Here is an 18,960-nt window from a genome sequence, read left to right as displayed (position 1 = left end):
ATGTGAGCGGAAAGGTTAGAGCAGGAGGAGGATGGAGTGCGTAGCTAAGTTTGAAAAGAGCAAAAAAGAAGGAACGAGGTGGGGAGGAGGGGGACGTGTTGGAAGACGTGAACTTACCCCAGCCGTCCATCCATAGCAGCTGCTCCTCCAGGGATTATCTTGGTGATGAAAATCCCCGGATCATCAGGAATGTGGGGATTGTCTATTCCTCCAGCAATGCTAAAGCCCAGGCCAGAGTTCCCCTGAACACAGGTTTGTATTGGTGTTTTCATTAGAAAACAAAAATCACCACATAAATGCACTTACTAAGAGGTACATGACAGATCAAATGTGGTCTTGTACAGTGCCTTGCAAAAGTATTCATACCACTCAAAACTTGCCAATGGCTCATTTCTTCAGGCCCTTCTGACCAGGCCAGATCTGTGGAGTGCATGACCAACAGTGGTCCTGTCAACAGATTTTCCAACCTGGGCTTTGGATTTTTGCAGCCCCTCCACAGTTGCCATGGGTCTCTTGGCTACTTTCCTGATTAAAGGTCTTCTCGCCTATCCTGTTAGTTCAAATGCCCATGTCTCATTATGTCTGCAGCTGATATTTTTTTCAGATTTCTATTTGAAAATCATTCCAATTCACAGTTATGCACTACATTGTGTTGGTCTATCACAATAAAACCAGTAAGTTTGTGTTTTTAATATGACAAGATGCAGAAAGAGAGAAGGAATTTGCAAGGCGCTATATTGGTGCTGTTAAGGAACATGTATTTGAGGATAAGCATGCATTTTCTTAAAAAAAGAGCATTTTAATCTAGTGCACCACACAAATCATTTATAGAGCCCAGTTTCCACAAAGAAGCACACTTTTTGTTGCATGACAGAGTGCCTCTGGGTCTCTGAAGTAGACAGACACTGCCACCTCCTGCCATTCTCATCCCTATGACAACACAGGCCCCATTTGCATCCAGTGGTAAGAGGTACAGTGCTGCATCTGACAGCCATGGCCGCAAAGATGGGCATCAAACAAGACTGCTGGGAAAAGACTTCACTTTATTATTTTCTATAATTAATGAGAAACAGTCGAAACAATTAGGACAGAGGGGGACTGAGGCTTTGCAGTGTTCTGTTCCAGAGCAGGGAGGAGTAGCTGCACCGGGCCACCAAATGTTGCACACCCACTGACCCTTTAAGGTGCGACTCTGTCTGCAGAAATGCCACTTTAAAATAAACAGGGCAGAAACATACTCTGTATCTATCAAATATTTAGAGATGCATCAACATGGAGGTGGAATAATGAGAGTAGAAACATATAGCTCCCCCACTAGATGAACCACTCCTGCTAAGAGCAGCAAGAAGGAGAGCACTTTACATTTCTGCTGTCTGCTGATGACATGAAGCTCTGGATTATATAAAAAGACTTGCATCGCCTCTTACTTGCATGAGACATCAAATCTAAGAGCCATTCACCGCACTGATGTATCATTAGTAACTTAACTAACACAGGTTTCTCCTAAATGTATACACATGAAGATTTATCTGGTATTCAAGTTCTTAAGGCTCATTTGGCAAAGAATGAGCTGCTTGCTACCACCTAGTGGGCAAAAATCCATTATGCAGGAAATGCTTTAAAAACAAAATATAACTTACCCTCTCTAAAATGATTTCCTCATATTTATACATCCCATCACTCCCATTTACCTGTCGAAATAAAACAAAAATTTTACAGTAAGAACGAAGAATTTTATTCTTAAAAAGGAAGCATGAAATGTGAGTTAAATCTAAAACACTATCTATATATAAGAACCATGAAGAACATGCACGGTTTATTTACAAAAGAGAGAAAATGTGTTCTCTGTATAGTACTACTAACAGACAAAATGACATATGTGACAATACAGAATGCGCTCTAAACAGGAGGCATCCATGGTATGAGGAGGAGGGCTTTTCATCCACACGCAGACACAAAACATGTTCATGCAGCTTAGAAAGTGAGGATAAGATGCATCCTTACTGTACAGCAGACAGCAAGAGCAGATACTTACATAAGGGCCTGCATCTAGTGAGTCTGCGTTGACAATGATGGGGGGAGGGTTTGCCTGCGAATATAAAGAGATGCACTTTAGCTCGGTGTGCGAGTCTGAAAGAGGCACAGATGTAATGAAGTATGCACACTAGTGTTGGGGATACCATAGGAACCGCCAACGAGGCTCGGTGGGACCGAGAATGCAGGAAGGGACGAGTCACTGGAAGGTGTGAGGACCGAGAATGAGGACTGGGCTGGAGAGACCACTGTTTATTAACTGCCACAGCCAGACGTCCTGCACACACTTCATAAAACTAATCCACTTGTGTTTCAGCTTATGGTCCCACATTTACTTACATTCAACACCTATCTATCCTTTATGTAAGTAAATAATATAGGAATGCACAATATTAGGAAAACATGCTACTGTGATACAGTATAATGTTTGTGCTCCAGCCACATTTCTCACTGTTTCCCTTATGTTTTATGCTCTCACCAATCTCTGTGCTTCAGCATCACCAAAATCTTTGTCAGGCGTAAGCATCAACGCCAGAGTGAGTCCATCCAACATCCCAAATAAACAGCTTTATTAGTCCGTAGTGCTTAAATCCATGTCTCATAACAGGCAACCCAATGTCCCACGCAAGCCCACCTTTATAATTGCTGCTGGTGTTCATTTAAGCTCTACTGTAATGTGATATAGAGCATGTTTAGACTCATGGTTTAGTAACCATATCTGGACATAATAAGTTCGAAAATATTTGTTTTCATCTAAAAACAAAAATTAAACCGTCATTGCTGTCATTTATTGATATTTTTCATTACAAAATCCACAACTGGATGATGCACATAAATGTTGGGGTTTTTCAATGAATGATATCTTAAATGTAATAATTCTGGTGCTTTTGAATCACAGTCATTTTATTAACTGCCTAAAATAATGGATATAAAGGAAATCTATGATTGGATGGACTGGACTGATTTGACGAGTAATGATGCAGTTAAATCTAGATATTTTAATTCACTGTATAAAAAGACAGACAACACTTTATTTCTCACTGTCTGACTAAAGGTTTCCTGTCTGTGAGGTAGGAATTATTTCTATTTGCTAAATGTCAGAATAATGAGCAAGAGATTTTTTTTATAATTGTCTGCAGATTCAAAAATGTGCATATATTGTCTTAGGCTTAGGGAATTTGTTGCCTTTAAGTCAGTTTGTAACTAATTTGGCGGTATGCTATCAGTGTCAATTTGAAAGACCCATTTGTGACTAAGCTTTAACTTCCATGCTTGATGTTTTGAGAAGTTTCCTCAATATTCCAATATATTTTGCTTTTCACATGATGCCATGCATTTTGTGAAGTTCATCAGACCCACCTGCAGCAAAATACCTCCATGAGATGATGTTGCCAGCCTCACATCTCACAACTGAGATAATGTTCTGAGGCTAACATTGTTTGATTTAGTCAAACACAATTTTAGTTTCATGAGGCCTCAGGACAGCTCTCTTTTAAAGTTCTTTGAACTTGAGTGCATTTGCAAACCTGACCTAATCTGACCTTTTTAACTGCCTCTTCCTCACTGAGTGGCCTTTCAGCCTATATCTGTACAGGACTTGTTTCACTGTTCGTAACGACTGGCCCACAGAACCCGTCTCCTTCCTGTGCTATATGATAGCCAGAAAGTCCGATTGTGACCATACTTCAATAATAAATAGATGAACATGGCATCTTCAGGCATCTGGATGAACCAGACAGGTGAAGAACCAGATTTCCTTTGATTTTTCCATAATGTTACACAAAGACATAATTTGTACATCCCACGGTGTGCCTTTATTCAACTCAGGTGGTGTGAATTAACCTATCAGAAGCTTACAAAGCCATGACATCACCATCCTGGGTTTTCAAGACTTTTTTAAAGGCACAGTATTATCAGAGTATGTAAACTTGTGAATTTGAATTAAAAATGTAAAATAATACCTAAACAATATTATTTTTCTCTTTATTCTGGCTTTTAGCAAATAGAAATAATGTTGGTAATCCAAATTGACCAAAATAGTGGGGAGGTAGAGAAAAAAAATTATATGTGTGGTTTTATACAGTGTATGTAAACATCTGGTTAAACTAAATCAGGCTTTTGAACTGAATATATTTATTAGTTTCAGGATTTGAACATAAAAATGTCAGGTAATTTTTAGCCAGGAGGCTGATAAGCATTTAATTGTCTGGACTGGATCTTTTAAGCTCATCAGTATGTCACACTGTGATGAATCTCTTTCTCAGCTGTTATTGTTCAAACTAACTAAATATCAAATTAATCAACAATCCTCATTGTTAGTCATACCCCTGCTGGTAACCTTTGCTTAATACTGATTTTTTTTATTTTGTGCATAATATGCTGATATTTTGATTATTTTGGAGTTATGTCCTAATTTGACGTTGTAACAAAGGACAAATGTATCAATTCTGAAATTCAAGGAGCACAAACAGACAGTTCAAACTAAAATCAAGTGCAGCATATAAACTTTCAAAAAACAATTAAGCTCTCAGCTTGGCACCGTTTGGCCACCTGGTGCTTGTGTTCCCACTTTGGGGCTGAAGATGACCGCAGAGGGAAAGCAGCAGAAGTGGAAGCAGAGAAGCACAAGTGTGAAGTTGGGGACTGGATGGTTTGAGAACAGCCCGATGGCCGTTCTTTCGTTTAAGGCCTCCAACAGGGTAGTTCTTTCCTTAACTGATTGAGATGTGGTGGGTAATGGGATGCTGACAGCATTGCCTGGGGATGACGAGCCTCTAGAGGTTCAACCGAAGCTACCTGTCCTTGCTCTCTAACCCTTCTCTTACAGTAACACTGCCAGTGCCTTCTTATGAATACCCCTTGTAAAACTGAGTGAAAAGCCTTTAAATAAACTAACCTTTGATTGAAGGAGCGTACTCACACACAAAAAATGTAAAAATAAAATACTTTGAGTACATTTAATGAAATAAAATAATTGTTTTTAGGAAAAATCACCAGTTCCTCACTTTTTGTACAAGCATTTGCTGTTTTATAAGGCGGTCAGAATGTCTATAATGTTTTAAGTAGTAATGCATTATCGTAATCCCCTTTTAGTTTCAGTGAGGTAAAAATATGACATGACACAGAGGGCCATTGCAACTCTTCAAAACAACAAAGACAAGAGAACATGCTATTCAAGAAAGGCAGATGTCCTTCTGATTTGCTACCAGGTGCGTTCGGCCCTTTACTGATTCATACCCAAATTTCATCCCTTCCTCCTTACATTTTCCACACATAAGCAAACCATTACATACCCCTGACCTTAAACCATTGTGTATCTGTTTATTTTTCTTAGTAGCCAAGTATTTTCATGAATTATAGAGATAAACAATCACAAAGTGCTCAAATCTAATGTGCTGTATATTCCAAACAACTTTATATCTTTTTTTACAGGTTACATGATCAATCATGACCCCGGATCAAACCAACCCACCTCTAAGTGACCTCCTGCAGTCAGGTGTCTTTTATCCATGTTGAATAACCACATTTTCTTTCAGTAAATAATAAGTCGATTATGGAAGATTGAAGTCTTGTGCAAAGTGAACAAAACGTCCAAGGTACAAAAGCACTTATTTTCACAGATTAGAAAACTGCGTCAGGAAAACAGCAATAAAGTCTTGGTGCCAATATGTGTAACACAGATTTCTAAAGATTTTTGAAGCATTTTAGAGATCTTCTCAGGGGTAGTAATTGTGGAGAGCACCGTACAGATTGCTTGTGTTCAAACAGGGAATTCCCAGCTGCTTGAATCCTGTTACTTAGAATTTAACTACTTTCTGTACGATGTCTTTTTTTATTCAAAATGCAATTTCCCTCTCACTCAGTAATGTTTGAATGTCTGCTTTTACATTCCTCCATCAATGCAACAACCTCATTAAAGAAAAAACACAGGCAATTAATCAAAGAAAACTATGTGACATGAGATTCGTTTACTTCAAATAAAAATTACAGTACATGTTTTGGTAGCATAAAGTATCTGACACTACATCACATATGTCATATAAGGACTTAAAGCTGGTATAAACAAGTTCTACCAGCTGAATTGAAAAATTATTTGCAAACTTATAGATATCGAAGTTCTATTTATTTGATTTCTTTCTCACTCAGCCTCTTGCCGCAGAAACCTGAAAATAAACCCACAGTTCCCAGACAAAGCCCATTTGGCAAAAAGGAACCGTTACATTTTGTTATGTAACTTAGAGCCAATGAGGACTGGAAACATATTTCTCTGTTTGACAAAATGTCGAAAGCTTGGAATCTGAAAGCAACTCCAGTATCATTAGCCGCCTGTCATACTGGGCTCCATTTCCGGCTCATATTTAGAGCTTGTCCTTATTAGGTTATCTAGATGTTAGTAGTATATTTGTATCAGCTATTAGGTTAACTTACTTAAGATATTTTTCAGAATTAAAGTATGTCTTAAATGAAATGGGAGGGTCTTAAAAGGTTTTAATTTAACTCACTGAAACTTGCAGAAACCTTGTAATAAGAATATTTTTATATTGGCATACTTATGAAAATATTTCACCCTCTGATCAAAGCTTCACTGTAAGATTTTCCTTCATTTTGTCAACCCTTCACTCCTCTCAGTGTGGAGCTCCCTGCTTATGAAAGTAGCTCTCCATGCAAATGTGGGGTTGTAGGTCTGACCTGCTCCACTCAGTGGTGACATGCAATGACTCCAGACAGCTGCGGATGGTCCCCTCCCCAAGTCAGCACAATCAGGCCTTCACTGTAATCTGCATATGGACTAACAGATGGTCGTGTCTGTAGCTGCGCTTTCATATTTCTGTAGAAAGACCCCTATCGGATACCCCAAAAATCCCAAAGTAATTTTAATCTTGAAAACATCTGTGGCAGTAGAGTATATGGCAGCTGGTATTTTGAATCAGAACAATAAAACCAAGTTGATGCTGTGAAAAAGAGATGAAACAATGCCTCAAGGGTACACAGAAAACACACTGACGGCTGTTGTCCCCGGATGACTGACAGAGTAAGCTACTGAGTCCATTACTGAGACAACATGTGACAAAACACACTACTGCAGGATGATGGCTGCAGTGCTTATCCCAGCAATCATAACGGAGCACTGAAGCCCTGTGGGATCACCGCACCTACATGCAGCAGCATTATAACAACCTGGGGTTGCTGCTTAATCCCACTACCTGATTCCCATGTAACAAGCAAACACAGGGGAATAATGCAACATAATCCCAGCAGAAGTAATCACAACATGCCTTTGTTTAATCATTAAGCAACGTGTTCATGTGTCTTCAATCAGACTGGAAAACCCCTCAATCCCCCTGCCCTCCTGTCTCTGCTAATCCCATAAAGATGGCTGATTGAGGATCATAACATCTGACCAGTTTATCAGAGGCTTTGTTTCAATGTTTCCTCAGAGAGACAAAGTGAAGACCGAATCTGACTGGAATTATCTTGGGGTGAAGCATCATGGTCTGTTTTTAGGGGAGGGGGGGGAGGAATGTTTGCAGTGTGTTGCAGGTGAATGTTGGGCAGACATCAGAGATGTGGATCAGTGCCTGAACTACCAACCTGGACTTTACTCACAATAATGAAAACTGGCTCAGAGTTTATCTGTTCTTTCTTTCTAGGTGAAACGACTAAAGGAGCTACATCCATTAACATTTACTTTTCCTTCCCATAGAAAGTACTCCTGGATCAGTGCTTCTTTGTTATTTTTGTGTCTCAGCTCTGTTCTCTCAAACCCCCAGTCGGTTGTGGCAGATGGCCGCTCACACTGAGCCTGGTTCTGCTGGAGGTTTCTTCCTGTTAAAAGGGAGTTTTTCCTCTCCACTGTTGCTACATGCATGCTCAGTATGAGGGATTGCTTCAAAGTCAACGCCAGTGACTGTCCACTGTCTCTACATGCTCATCCAGGAGGAGTGAATGCTGCAAATCTCACTGGATGCAATCTGCTGGGTTTCCTTAGACAGAAAAACTTTTTATCCAACTTGAATAAATAATTAAATCTGACTGCACTGTTTAATGGTTAGTTATTAATTGGAATGTATGTACCTGACTTTTGTGAAGTGCTTTGAGACAACGTGTTGTGAATTGGCGCTATATAAATAAACTGAATTGAATTAATGTACTGAAGTATCTGTTAAGTGACACTACAAGTACATCTCAGTAAATAGGAATTTCTTTGACAAGCAGTTAATTTCATTAAGTAAAATCAATAATTAAGACTCCTATTATAAATAAGATATATTTTGAAAGTTTATTTATTTTAATGTTGAGGATTATTCCTTCAGCAAACAAAAAACCCAAACTTTAGATTTTTGAAAAATTGGAATTTACATTAGACCAATAAAAAGTGACTTTTAATAGTTATGTTATGGTCTACGCAGTCATGGGGAAGACTGCTAACTTGAAAGCTGTTCAGCAGTCTGTGACACCCTCCACAACAAGGGTATATTACAACAGGTTATAAATGAAACAGGCTATAGAAAGCTGTATATCACCTGAAAGTTGAGTGGAGGGAAAAAGTGTGGTAGAAAAAGGTACACAAGAAACAGAACACCACAGCACTGAGAGGATTGTGAAGCAAAGCCCATTCATGAGTTTGGGGGAAATTACCAAGGTGTGGACTGAGTCTGGAATCAGAGGTCATCCAGTACTGAGTGCATATACTAAACAATACATGGAAATACTTTTCATTATTGACACTTTTCTGTATGAAATATCTTTTGTAGTGGTCTTTTGTAATATTGTAATTTTCTGAGAGACTCAGTTTTCAGTTTCCCTTAGCTGTAAGCCATAATTATCAAAACTAACAGTTAAAATGCTTAAAATATATCACTCTGAGCAAAATAAATCAGAATAAAATAAGTTATACATAAACTGATTTACTAAAATAGACTTTTTAATAAAATTCTAATTTGTTTGAGATGCTCTTACTTTGACAGCACCTAAATTACATTCCCAGCCTTTTTTTAAATTTACCTCTTTATATCAACATTACATATTTTAAATTTTCAACATTAAGTATTAATTTCATGCGTTAAAAGTGAATGAGATGAAAGCTCTTTATTTGTCTCCGTGAATTTGTGCACAACTGAATATATGAAAATTGTCTGTCCTTCATCACTGGACTGGGCTGCCGCCGCTCTCTTAGCAGTCTGGTTCCAAAACCTAAATCAAGAACTTTACCATTATACATCAGAATTAAGGTGTGTGTAGTCTGAGATTGAGCTCTTAGATTTATTTGCAATTTCCAATACTAGAAAGATTGGGCACTGTCTTAAATGTGAATAGTTATTTGTGAATAATCTGCTCCAACATAAAAGGATTCAGTTAAAATTATTTGGAAATGGCCTTTCAGCCCTTCAGAGATTGATGGGTTGCAGCATTTGCTTCTGGAGGTCCATTGTTGATGCCATTAAAGACACCTGTATGGTCCAGACCAGCAAGTGCTGATTATCCATTTATGACAATTCGTTTAACCTCAGTGGCAAAGTCAGAAGTCTTCTAAGGTTTAAGTGGTAAATTTAGGAGATAAATGTCCAGATGCTCATCCGGGCTCTTTTCCAGAACATCTCCTGGGAGCAGACTTGATGCAGCTACGTTGCAGCTTCTTCCTCACTGTCTCAGGTGTGTTTTCCTGATCCCGTCCAAAGAGTTTATGGTGAGTTTGCACCCTAGAGATGTTGATCTGATGTAGGAAAAGAGCCAGGATGAACCACTTACACTTTGGAAAATGTCCAGATGCGCATCTCATAAAATGTACCACTTCAATCTTAGAGGACTTTTGGCATTTTGTGTTGAAAATGTCTCATTTTATAATGTTAGTAAAATTCAGATTTTTTATTGCAAATATTTCACTTTACAATGTCAGAGAATATCTAAGTTTTAATATCTTAAATGTATGCCTTTAATCATTAAAACATTTTTTTATGACTTTTCAAGACAGATAATATCCAAGTTTTTTCTGGTAAATATGTTAAATTAATCTGGAATATTTTCCAGCTATCCTGAAAAATTAAGTGCTTACCATTTAAACAATGCATTTCTATGGAAAACAGAATTTCAGAAAATATACTCAAAATTGCAGTGAACGTTAGAGAAAGAAAGATTTGCTATCTGCAAATAAAAACATACTGAAAAACAAAACCTTTTTTTCCTCATTGTCTGACATTAAATTGACCTAAACATTTCCAGTTTCTGATCAGTTGAGCCTACAAACTATTTTCTGATTTAAGCCGACTTGCTCACACGCACTTTTTCACCTTTGCCCACATTTTTCTATAGGACTGAGATCAGGGCTTTGTGATTGCCACTCCCAAACATTGTCATTAAGCCACCTTAAAAGTAATTCAGAGAAATGCTTACGGTCATTGTCCATCATTAAGACTCATTTGTGTCTAAGCTTTAACTTCCTGGTTAATGTCTTGAAATGTAGCTTTAATATTCCCACATAATGTACTTTCTCATGATGCCATTTATTTTGGAAAGTGCACTAATCCCTTCTGCCACAAAAAACCCACAACACGATGCTGCTTATATAGTGCCTAACAGTTGTGATTGTGTTTTTTGGTTTGCAGGCTTTCCCCTTTTTTCTCGAAAGCCCAAATTCCTTAATGGTGTAGTAATCTTAGCATATGTAAACTTGTGACTTTGTAGTCCTACATGGTATAGAGCAGGACATCATTCAATCTGATTCAAAGTCATACAGTCAAAACCAAGGTTGTCTTTTTATGCAGTGTATGTAAATATAAGCACCAATATTACCACACATATCATTGTATACATTTCCCTTGTCACTACATCTAAATTTGCACATTGGTCTGGTTGATTAGTCTGTAGACTCCAACTATCATGGATCAAATAAAACATTGCCATCAGTGGAAGTCCTTCATGTTTTTTGCAAGAACAAATGTTATCTTGAGCAAAGTGGTGGCATAGCGTGACCTCTTTAACTTACAAGACAGATGTTTTTCTTAATAATGCAACCATAGCTTATGGCAGACAGAAGGAATTTACAGCTGGTTCTGATCAAATCACAATGCATCCTGCAAATGTTTCCAGCTTAACAAGTATTATTTCTTCACCAGAGAGCAATCACATGTTAACTGAGAGATGTTGTGTGGAACAGATAGATATGAAAGATACTCGTTTTCAGTTGTTTTTCCTTCACTTGTAGGATTATAGAAGCTTTGGCACAATATTGTGTAAATACCCTGGGCTGAAAAGCAGCTGAAGCATGTGTGCTTACCAGACACAGAGACGTCATGTACAGACAATGACAGTAAGTCCAGACTGCTTCCCCAGCGTGAGATTATTACAAGTCCCTGGTGACCAACAGGAGTGATGAAAACGCTCTCTTTCTCCTGCTCCTTAGGTCCATTCACCCATCTGTCCAACACATTTCTCTATTTATCAATCTCTTGTCTTGTTAGCTGAGACTGTTTCTCATCTTTCAGCATCTCCATGCATGTACATCATGTCCTGCTGGCATTGCATCATCCAGCACTCACTCGGCTTCAGACCCCCGGGACAGTAAAGCGACAAAGACTCCCTGTAAACCTTGGCAAACGCAGGGCAGAGACTTCATCCAAAACTGTTAAATAATCAATGCGTTCCCATAGCAACCAGTGCTCTCATGGTATTGGCTGGAAAGCCAGTTTAGCCACCTCCCCTTCCTTCATGTCTCCAGCTTCTCGCTGCTGCCTCACTGCAGTTAATGCGGCTCAGACATGATGTTGCTCGCTGTCTTCAGCGCTGCACATAGAGATCAGAGGCATGCATGCATTTCTCAAATCCTGAATCTGTCTGTCCCTCTATAAAATTATTGATATAGATTATTTTGTAAAATCTGGTAATGCAGTGAGGAAAGCTGGTTTGATAGAATATTTAACATCTAAGATTTGAGTTTTCTGCTGATTTGAATCTTGGCCATGCTACGATGACATAGTTTACAAACTAAACTTAGTAGACATTATTTGTATGAACAAATCAGCCTTAATCTGTCTAAAGCTGGTTAAATACTGTAGATGGCAATGTTTAAAAGACAAAATTGGCTTTAACTAAAGTTTTTATCATCTAGGTTCTGCATGTAAGCTACCTGTTGGTGTAGTTAAGAACAAAATGAACCTAAACATCCAACTCCTCAATATTCAGACACTAGAGCATTTTAATGATGTAATTGAAATGTGGAAGTATTTCTGCCACTTTACACATTTTGTCGCTTTACAACCAAAAACCTAACTGTATTTAATGGGGATTTTATGGGATAGACCAACACAAAGTGGTGTATAACTTTTAAGTAGAAGGACAAAGGTTACAATGTTCTAATTTCTTACCAGATAAAAAGTCAATACACTTTGGAGAACCAGTTTTATCTGCAATCAGACCTGCATTTGGTCTGGGGTGAGGAAATTTAAACTGCAATTTTCATGTCTTGGTGCAGATATTCTACATTGGTTTTAGGTCTGAACTTTGACTGGGTCATTCTAATACATAACAATGCTTTGAGCTAAACCATCCACCCTGGTTTCAAGTTGTTTGGAGCCTCTATCAGGTATCTTGCTGGGATTGCTCTGCATTTATCCCCATCCAACTTCATATGAAGTCTGACCGGCTTCCCTGTTTCTACTGACAAAAACCACAGCATGATGCTGCCCCCACCTTGTTTTCAAGGGGAAGATGTTTTAAGTGTTTTACATTGTACATGCACATAGCATTTTGCACCTAGGCCAAAATGTTAAGTTTCTTTTCATCAGAGCTGAGCATCTGAGCTGAGCACCTTTTTCAACATATTTGCTGTGTCCCCCACATGGCTACAAGGCAAACTGCAAAAATGTGTTTATACAGAGATTAAATTACTCACAGGTGGAAAGAGGATCAATACAAATGTATGCTCCAGTTTTCCTGAATAATTTTTCTTACGTTTTACAATTGTGCACCACATGTTTTGGTCTATTACATAATATGGCAATAAAACACGTACAAGCTTTTGCTTGTAACATAGGAAAATGTGAAAAGATTCAAGGGTTTGAACGTTGTTGCAAGAAAGAAGTTGTACTAGTGCAATAATCACTGTAATTTCTTTTGTATCGCTGAACCAAATGATTTTTCCCAGTTGAAAAGAGTCAAAATTTATTAAAGCTAAACCCTCACTATCTTCATCAACTGTCAGCACTATTTCTGTTTTCAAACCCTCAACTTTATTCCAGCCAGAGGGGAGGAAAAACAAGAGTTCAGGATGTGCACACCAGTGGCATGCTGACAGAGCAATAACCCTTTCCTTCTTATAGAGAAATATTTCCATATCAGCTCGGCTCGTACTGAGGCCTCCAGTAGTGATTGGCAGTAAAACATTATGGAAAACTGAACTCAGATGATGAGCCTTGCCGATCAAATGCTAGGCAGTGCATAAGGAAATTGTTCCTGGATGTAAGTCAGAGAAAATAGCAGACAGTACAGTAAGGTATGTACAGTAGATGTGAGGCATGTGTATCTACAAAGTAAAATTACTCTAATGGCGCTGCATTTTTGTTTTCCAGCAGAATGTGGGATGAGAGAGTGGAAGATCAGTGCTGCTGCTCTGATCTTCCAGCTCTCATAGGCCTATCATAGGCCACGCTGCAGTCCAATCAATAACTACTAAATTACCATGCACCCGACATCTCATTCACGTTGAAGCCTCCCCCCTGCGCTGGAGGGAAGAGGGAAGGCAAGTAGCGAGGTGACCAGAGGCGTGACAGATGGACGGATTTCAGTGCAGCAAACACATGACAGCAAGAGATGTTCTTCACACACAAACTCAATGTCACCGACAAAGGCGGCATAACGAGATTTAACAAACAAAATCCAACTGCATTAAAGGTCAACTGTAACTTTTCTCTGGCTACAACACCAACATTTATCTGAATGAGAAAATTAATTAGTTCACCCATAAAAAAGCAGCATTAAAGCTTTAAGTTTTCATATTTGATGGCTATGATTGAGCATTTTGACTAAGCCCCCTTCGCCTCCTCCCAACACGTACATCCATGAAGCTCTAATTAATAGCCTGTCACAGCTGTCAGCAGCGCTCCCTCTTCATCTTTATGTAATATCACAAAAGCATGCCCTGGCTTACCTCTCCGTCATGCTGAGCAGCTCCAAATGGGAGCCGGCTAGTTTGACCTTCACAAGTGCAGCCACACAGGAAAAGGTACTTAGTGTAACAAATATTTATAAAAGCGCTGCTCGAGAAGGCTGCCGACAATTGTACTGATAACAAATCAGGTCCGAACTTGGCTGCATCTTTCTGTGTGAGTGTCTTTGACTTAATAGTGGATTCTTTGATATACGACAGAGGATTCAACAATGCTTTTAAGGTAATAAAAATTACGTTTTCGTTTAGGTTAACTTTTGCCTAACCTAAAACTTTGCAAATATTTTAAAATATAAATTAAAGAGGAGATTGCTAAAGCTCTGTTAGTACAATGGGTCTAACATCTGAGATATTCATGGTTCTTATCATACTGGCATACTAACATCTGCAAGGTAAACCATTTGGTCTACACATCTGGGAGAAAAAAAAGGACGCATCAAGAAATCAACTGTTGATTAGTGGTGGGTTCCTAGCTCGTTTGTTCCTGACCAGTGACCAGCTGGTCAACAACTCAAATATCCAATTTTTTTCCGATCAGTGAAGCGCTGCCAGGTCTTGTTGACGACAGTCTTCGTGCAGAAGCTTTTACTACAGAAATAAACTCAAAAGATTTTCCGGAGAAACCACAGAGATGTAAGAAGGGATTTAAACATAAACTTTGAGAGAGAGAGCGAGAGATAAAGAGAGCAATACTTTCAGTAGATAACAGGAAGACTGAATGGAAAAGAGCAAGAGCTGCTGTTTTATTCCTTCCAGCTTTCAACCCATGTCTGTTGTTGAACTATATTTAAAAAAGTAAAATCACAAGAGTTAGAGTAAAGGTCTACATCCTGTAGGGAATTCAAGCAGAGACTGCTTTTAATTAAGCCTTGCCACACTAACTGGAAACTGGGATCCACTAAAATTGTAATCGGCAGATCAGAGCTCTACAAAAACCGTGCATTGGAAATTGGCCACAAGTCCGGATTTGTGCAACTCCAACAGAAAGACTACAAAACAATGTATTCAGTAGGGTTGCACAATACTAGAAAGTCAAGCATTTGCAATACTATAAGTAAATATTCCTCTGTATAGGTACATTTTCCTCACTGCTGACTTTGTCTTGTGTGCTTCTAGTGCTTTTTGTGACCGTTAGCATCCTGAGCAGTATAATCTGTGGCAGCTGTGTGTGAGGATGATATATTCAAAATGTACTGTACAACTTCAGTACTTAGTTCGCAATAATTCTTAATATTTGTAGAGTTTTATTAAACAAAAAAATTAATGTGCACTTTGCCAACATAAAATTATTATTAGAGTATAGAGTACAAACATGAAATGCCAGTTTCCTCTATAAATTAGCAGGATGTGTACTATTCTGTACAGAGTAATTCGTTTGTACAGAAAAGAAACAAAGTTCACTAAAGATAATCTAGGGGTGCCAATAATTACAATAACATGGGATTTTCCGTCAAATAAAAACATATTGTTAAAATAAAGATGGATTTTTCACCATTTTTCAGACTAAGATTAGTGTGCTGCAGTAAAAATGCACATCTTTAGCAGTACCAACACATTTGCCTGCATGTGTGTATGCAGGCCTTGCAATAAGAACAGTTGACACTTTAAACTTAAAATACATATTTTGAACAGCCAAGTTCTTTAAATTAAATGTCACCGGGAGAGAGCCAAAATAAAATGGCCTACTTTTGTTTCACATGATTTCATTTTCTGATCAAAATCACTTAAGACCTTGATTTAATCCACATTTACATAAAACAGATGACAAAACGAGAAGCTGAAAGCAAATATATAAGCTTTTAAAATGACTATCAAAATTCAATCAGATTTGCTATTTCAGTTGAAAAAGTGTTAATCTTAAACTGGTAAGCGTGATTTTTTGCTATAATGTACTTCACATGTATACAAATCGACATTACAAGTCATGTCTCAGTGTTGTCTCTCTGACTGTTTCATTTTAAATGCTCCCAACAAGAAGGTGATAGAGTTACTGCTGCTCCACCTCATGGCAACAGCAGAGTTTAAAGATTCAACATTTATCTGTATAACTAAACAGTCCCATAAAAAACACTGACTTTAACACACAATACAATATTAAAATAGCCTGCTGCTTCATCATCAATCAGCGTTGTGGTCACACAGCCAACACCAGGAGGCTCAACAGGCTCGAGTCATGTTGTTTCTGAGGTGAAGCTCCAATCTGCAGGGAAGCCTGTCATGTGTGCCGTCAGTATGCTTCACATATTTTCAACTCAACTTCTTCCTCTACAGCAGAGGTCACTGCAGCATGTCAGCTCAACACTGTCAGATAGTTAAAATCCTTTGCATCTCAGCTGAAAAAGCTGCTGAACCCTCCGCTCCTCTATGGTGTTTTTAGATGCTTTGGAGAAAACATATTGTGGCCATTCTGATGTGTTCACAACTGATCTGTCACATTTATGCACAAATAATTCATCACTTTCTTGGTATGTGCACAGTGCTGTGAGAAAGCATTTGCCCCCTTGCAGATTTATTTTGTTTTTGCTTTTTCTTTCTTACACCTAAATGTTTTAGACCATCAAACTAATATCAAACCGAGATAACATCAGCTAAATCAAATGTAGTTTTCAAACAATGATTTCATTTATTAATGGCAAAAATGCTCTGCAAATGAACTTGGCCCAATTTGAAAGCGATTGCTCTCCTAAACTTTCGCAACTGGTTCAAGTGCTTGCATTACCTGGCTAGCACTCTTTTACATTGCTGGGAGGGAGCATTAGCCCACTCTTATTTGCAGAATTTCCTTTTTCTGCCACATTGGAATGTTTTAGCCTACTTCATGCTGCCAGAGAGGTTCTATTTAAGTGATTTCTAAAGGTCTGGCTGTAAAGTTTGGCAAATCAAATTGAACTTAGCCTTCCGAAAATATAATGTGGTTAATGACAGTTAATGCATGATTTACCAAAGGTTTAGTTTTTTTTACATTTGCTTTTGCACATAGCTCCAGGTTGGTTTGGATAGCTTTTTCCCTTAATAACCAAAAAACATTTTCGCTGTAACAAAAATGAAAAAACTGAAGAAATCTATAAGGGGGAAAAAAACGTTTTCATAGCATTGTACATTTATACTGTTCTTGTGTGTAAGGATGGAAAGACGCAGAAGATGAAGATGGTACAGGTCCTTCTCAAAATATTAGCATATTGTGATAAAGTTCATTATTTTCCATAAAGTAATGATGAAAATGTAACATTCATATATTTTAGATTCATTGCACACTAACTGAAGTATTTCAGGTCTTTTATTGTCTTAATACGGATGATTTTGGCATACAGCTCATGAAAACCCAAAATTCCTATCTCACAAAATTAGCATATCATTAAAAGGGTCTCTAAACGAGCTATGAACCTAATCATCTGAATCAACAAGTTAACTCTAAACACCTGCAAAAGATTCCTGAGGCCTTTAAAACTCCCAGCCTGGTTCATCATTCAAAACCCCAATCATGGGTAAGACTGCCGACCTGACTGCTGTCCAGAAGGCCACTATTGACACCCTCAAGCAAGAGGGTAAGACACAGAAAGACATTTCTGAACGAATAGGCTGTTCCCAGAGTGCTGTATCAAGGCACCTCAGTGGGAAGTCTGTGGGAAGGAAAAAGTGTGGCAGAAAACGCTGCACAACGAGAAGAAGTGACCGGACCCTGAGGAAGATTGTGGAGAAGGGCCGATTCCAGACCTTGGGGGACCTGCGGAAGCAGTGGACTGAGTCTGGAGTAGAAACATCCAGAGCCACCGTGCACAGGCGTGTGCAGGAAATGGGCTACAGGTGCCGCATTCCCCAGGTCAAGCCACTTTTGAACCAGAAACAGCGGCAGAAGCGCCTGACCTGGGCTACAGAGAAGCAGCACTGGACTGTTGCTCAGTGGTCCAAAGTACTTTTTTCGGATGAAAGCAAATTCTGCATGTCATTCAGAAATCAAGGTGCCAGAGTCTGGAGGAAGACTGGGGAGAAGGAAATGCCAAAATGCCAGAAGTCCAGTGTCAAGTACCCACAGTCAGTGATGGTCTGGGGTGCCGTGTCAGCTGCTGGTGTTGGTCCACTGTGTTTTATCAAGGGCAGGATCAATGCAGCTAGCTATCAGGAGATTTTGGAGCACTTCATGCTTCCATCTGCTGAAAAGCTTTATGGAGATGAAGATTTCATTTTTCAGCACGACCTGGCACCTGCTCACAGTGCCAAAACCACTGGTAAATGGTTTACTGACCATGGTATCACTGTGCTCAATTGGCCTGCCAACTCTCCTGACCTGAACACCATAGAGAATCTGTGGGATATTGTGAAGAGAACGTTGAGAGACTCAAGACCCAACACTCTGGATGAGCTAAAGGCCGCTATCGAAGCATCCTGGGCCTCCATAAGACCTCAGCAGTGCCACAGGCTGATTACCTCCATGCCACGCCGCATTGAAGCAGTCATTTCTGCCAAAGGATTCCCGACCAAGTATTGAGTGCATAACTGTACATGATTATTTGAAGGTTGACGTTTTTTGTATTAAAAACACTTTTCTTTTATTGGTCGGAAAAAATATGCTAATTTTGTGAGATAGGAATTTTGGGTTTTCATGAGCTGTATGCCAAAATCATCCGTATTAAGACAATAAAAGACCTGAAATATTTCAGTTAGTGTGCAATGAATCTAAAATATATGAATGTTACATTTTCATCATGACATTATGGAAAATATTTAACTTTATCACAATATGCTAATATTTTGAGAAGGACCTGTAT

At 38.7% G+C, this 18,960-nt stretch overlaps 1 protein-coding gene across 12 annotated transcripts in view; it reads right to left on the bottom strand.

The window, feature by feature from the left end:
* The window catches only part of dlg3 (discs, large homolog 3 (Drosophila)), a 133,048-nt gene that overhangs the window by 49,194 nt on the left and 64,894 nt on the right, over window positions 1-18,960 (bottom strand). For 9 of the 12 annotated variants that reach the window (XM_047354144.1, XM_047354141.1, XM_047354138.1 and 6 more), the window contains 4 exons: window positions 2,181-2,270; window positions 2,036-2,089; window positions 1,641-1,691; window positions 118-242 (listed from right to left, as the gene is read on the bottom strand). In XM_047354144.1, the coding sequence (XP_047210100.1) occupies window positions 118-242; window positions 1,641-1,691; window positions 2,036-2,089; window positions 2,181-2,270 (320 nt within the window). The remainder of the gene's footprint in view (window positions 1-117; window positions 243-1,640; window positions 1,692-2,035; window positions 2,090-2,180; window positions 2,271-18,960) is intronic. The other 3 variants (XM_047354145.1, XM_047354147.1, XM_047354150.1) reach the window with 1 other exon arrangement.

This window comes from Girardinichthys multiradiatus, chromosome 23, assembly GCF_021462225.1.
Source record: "Girardinichthys multiradiatus isolate DD_20200921_A chromosome 23, DD_fGirMul_XY1, whole genome shotgun sequence".
NCBI lineage: Eukaryota > Metazoa > Chordata > Actinopteri > Cyprinodontiformes > Goodeidae > Girardinichthys > Girardinichthys multiradiatus.
Note: the sequence above shows the minus strand (reverse complement) of the source record. Positions and strands in the feature narration are given on the sequence as shown.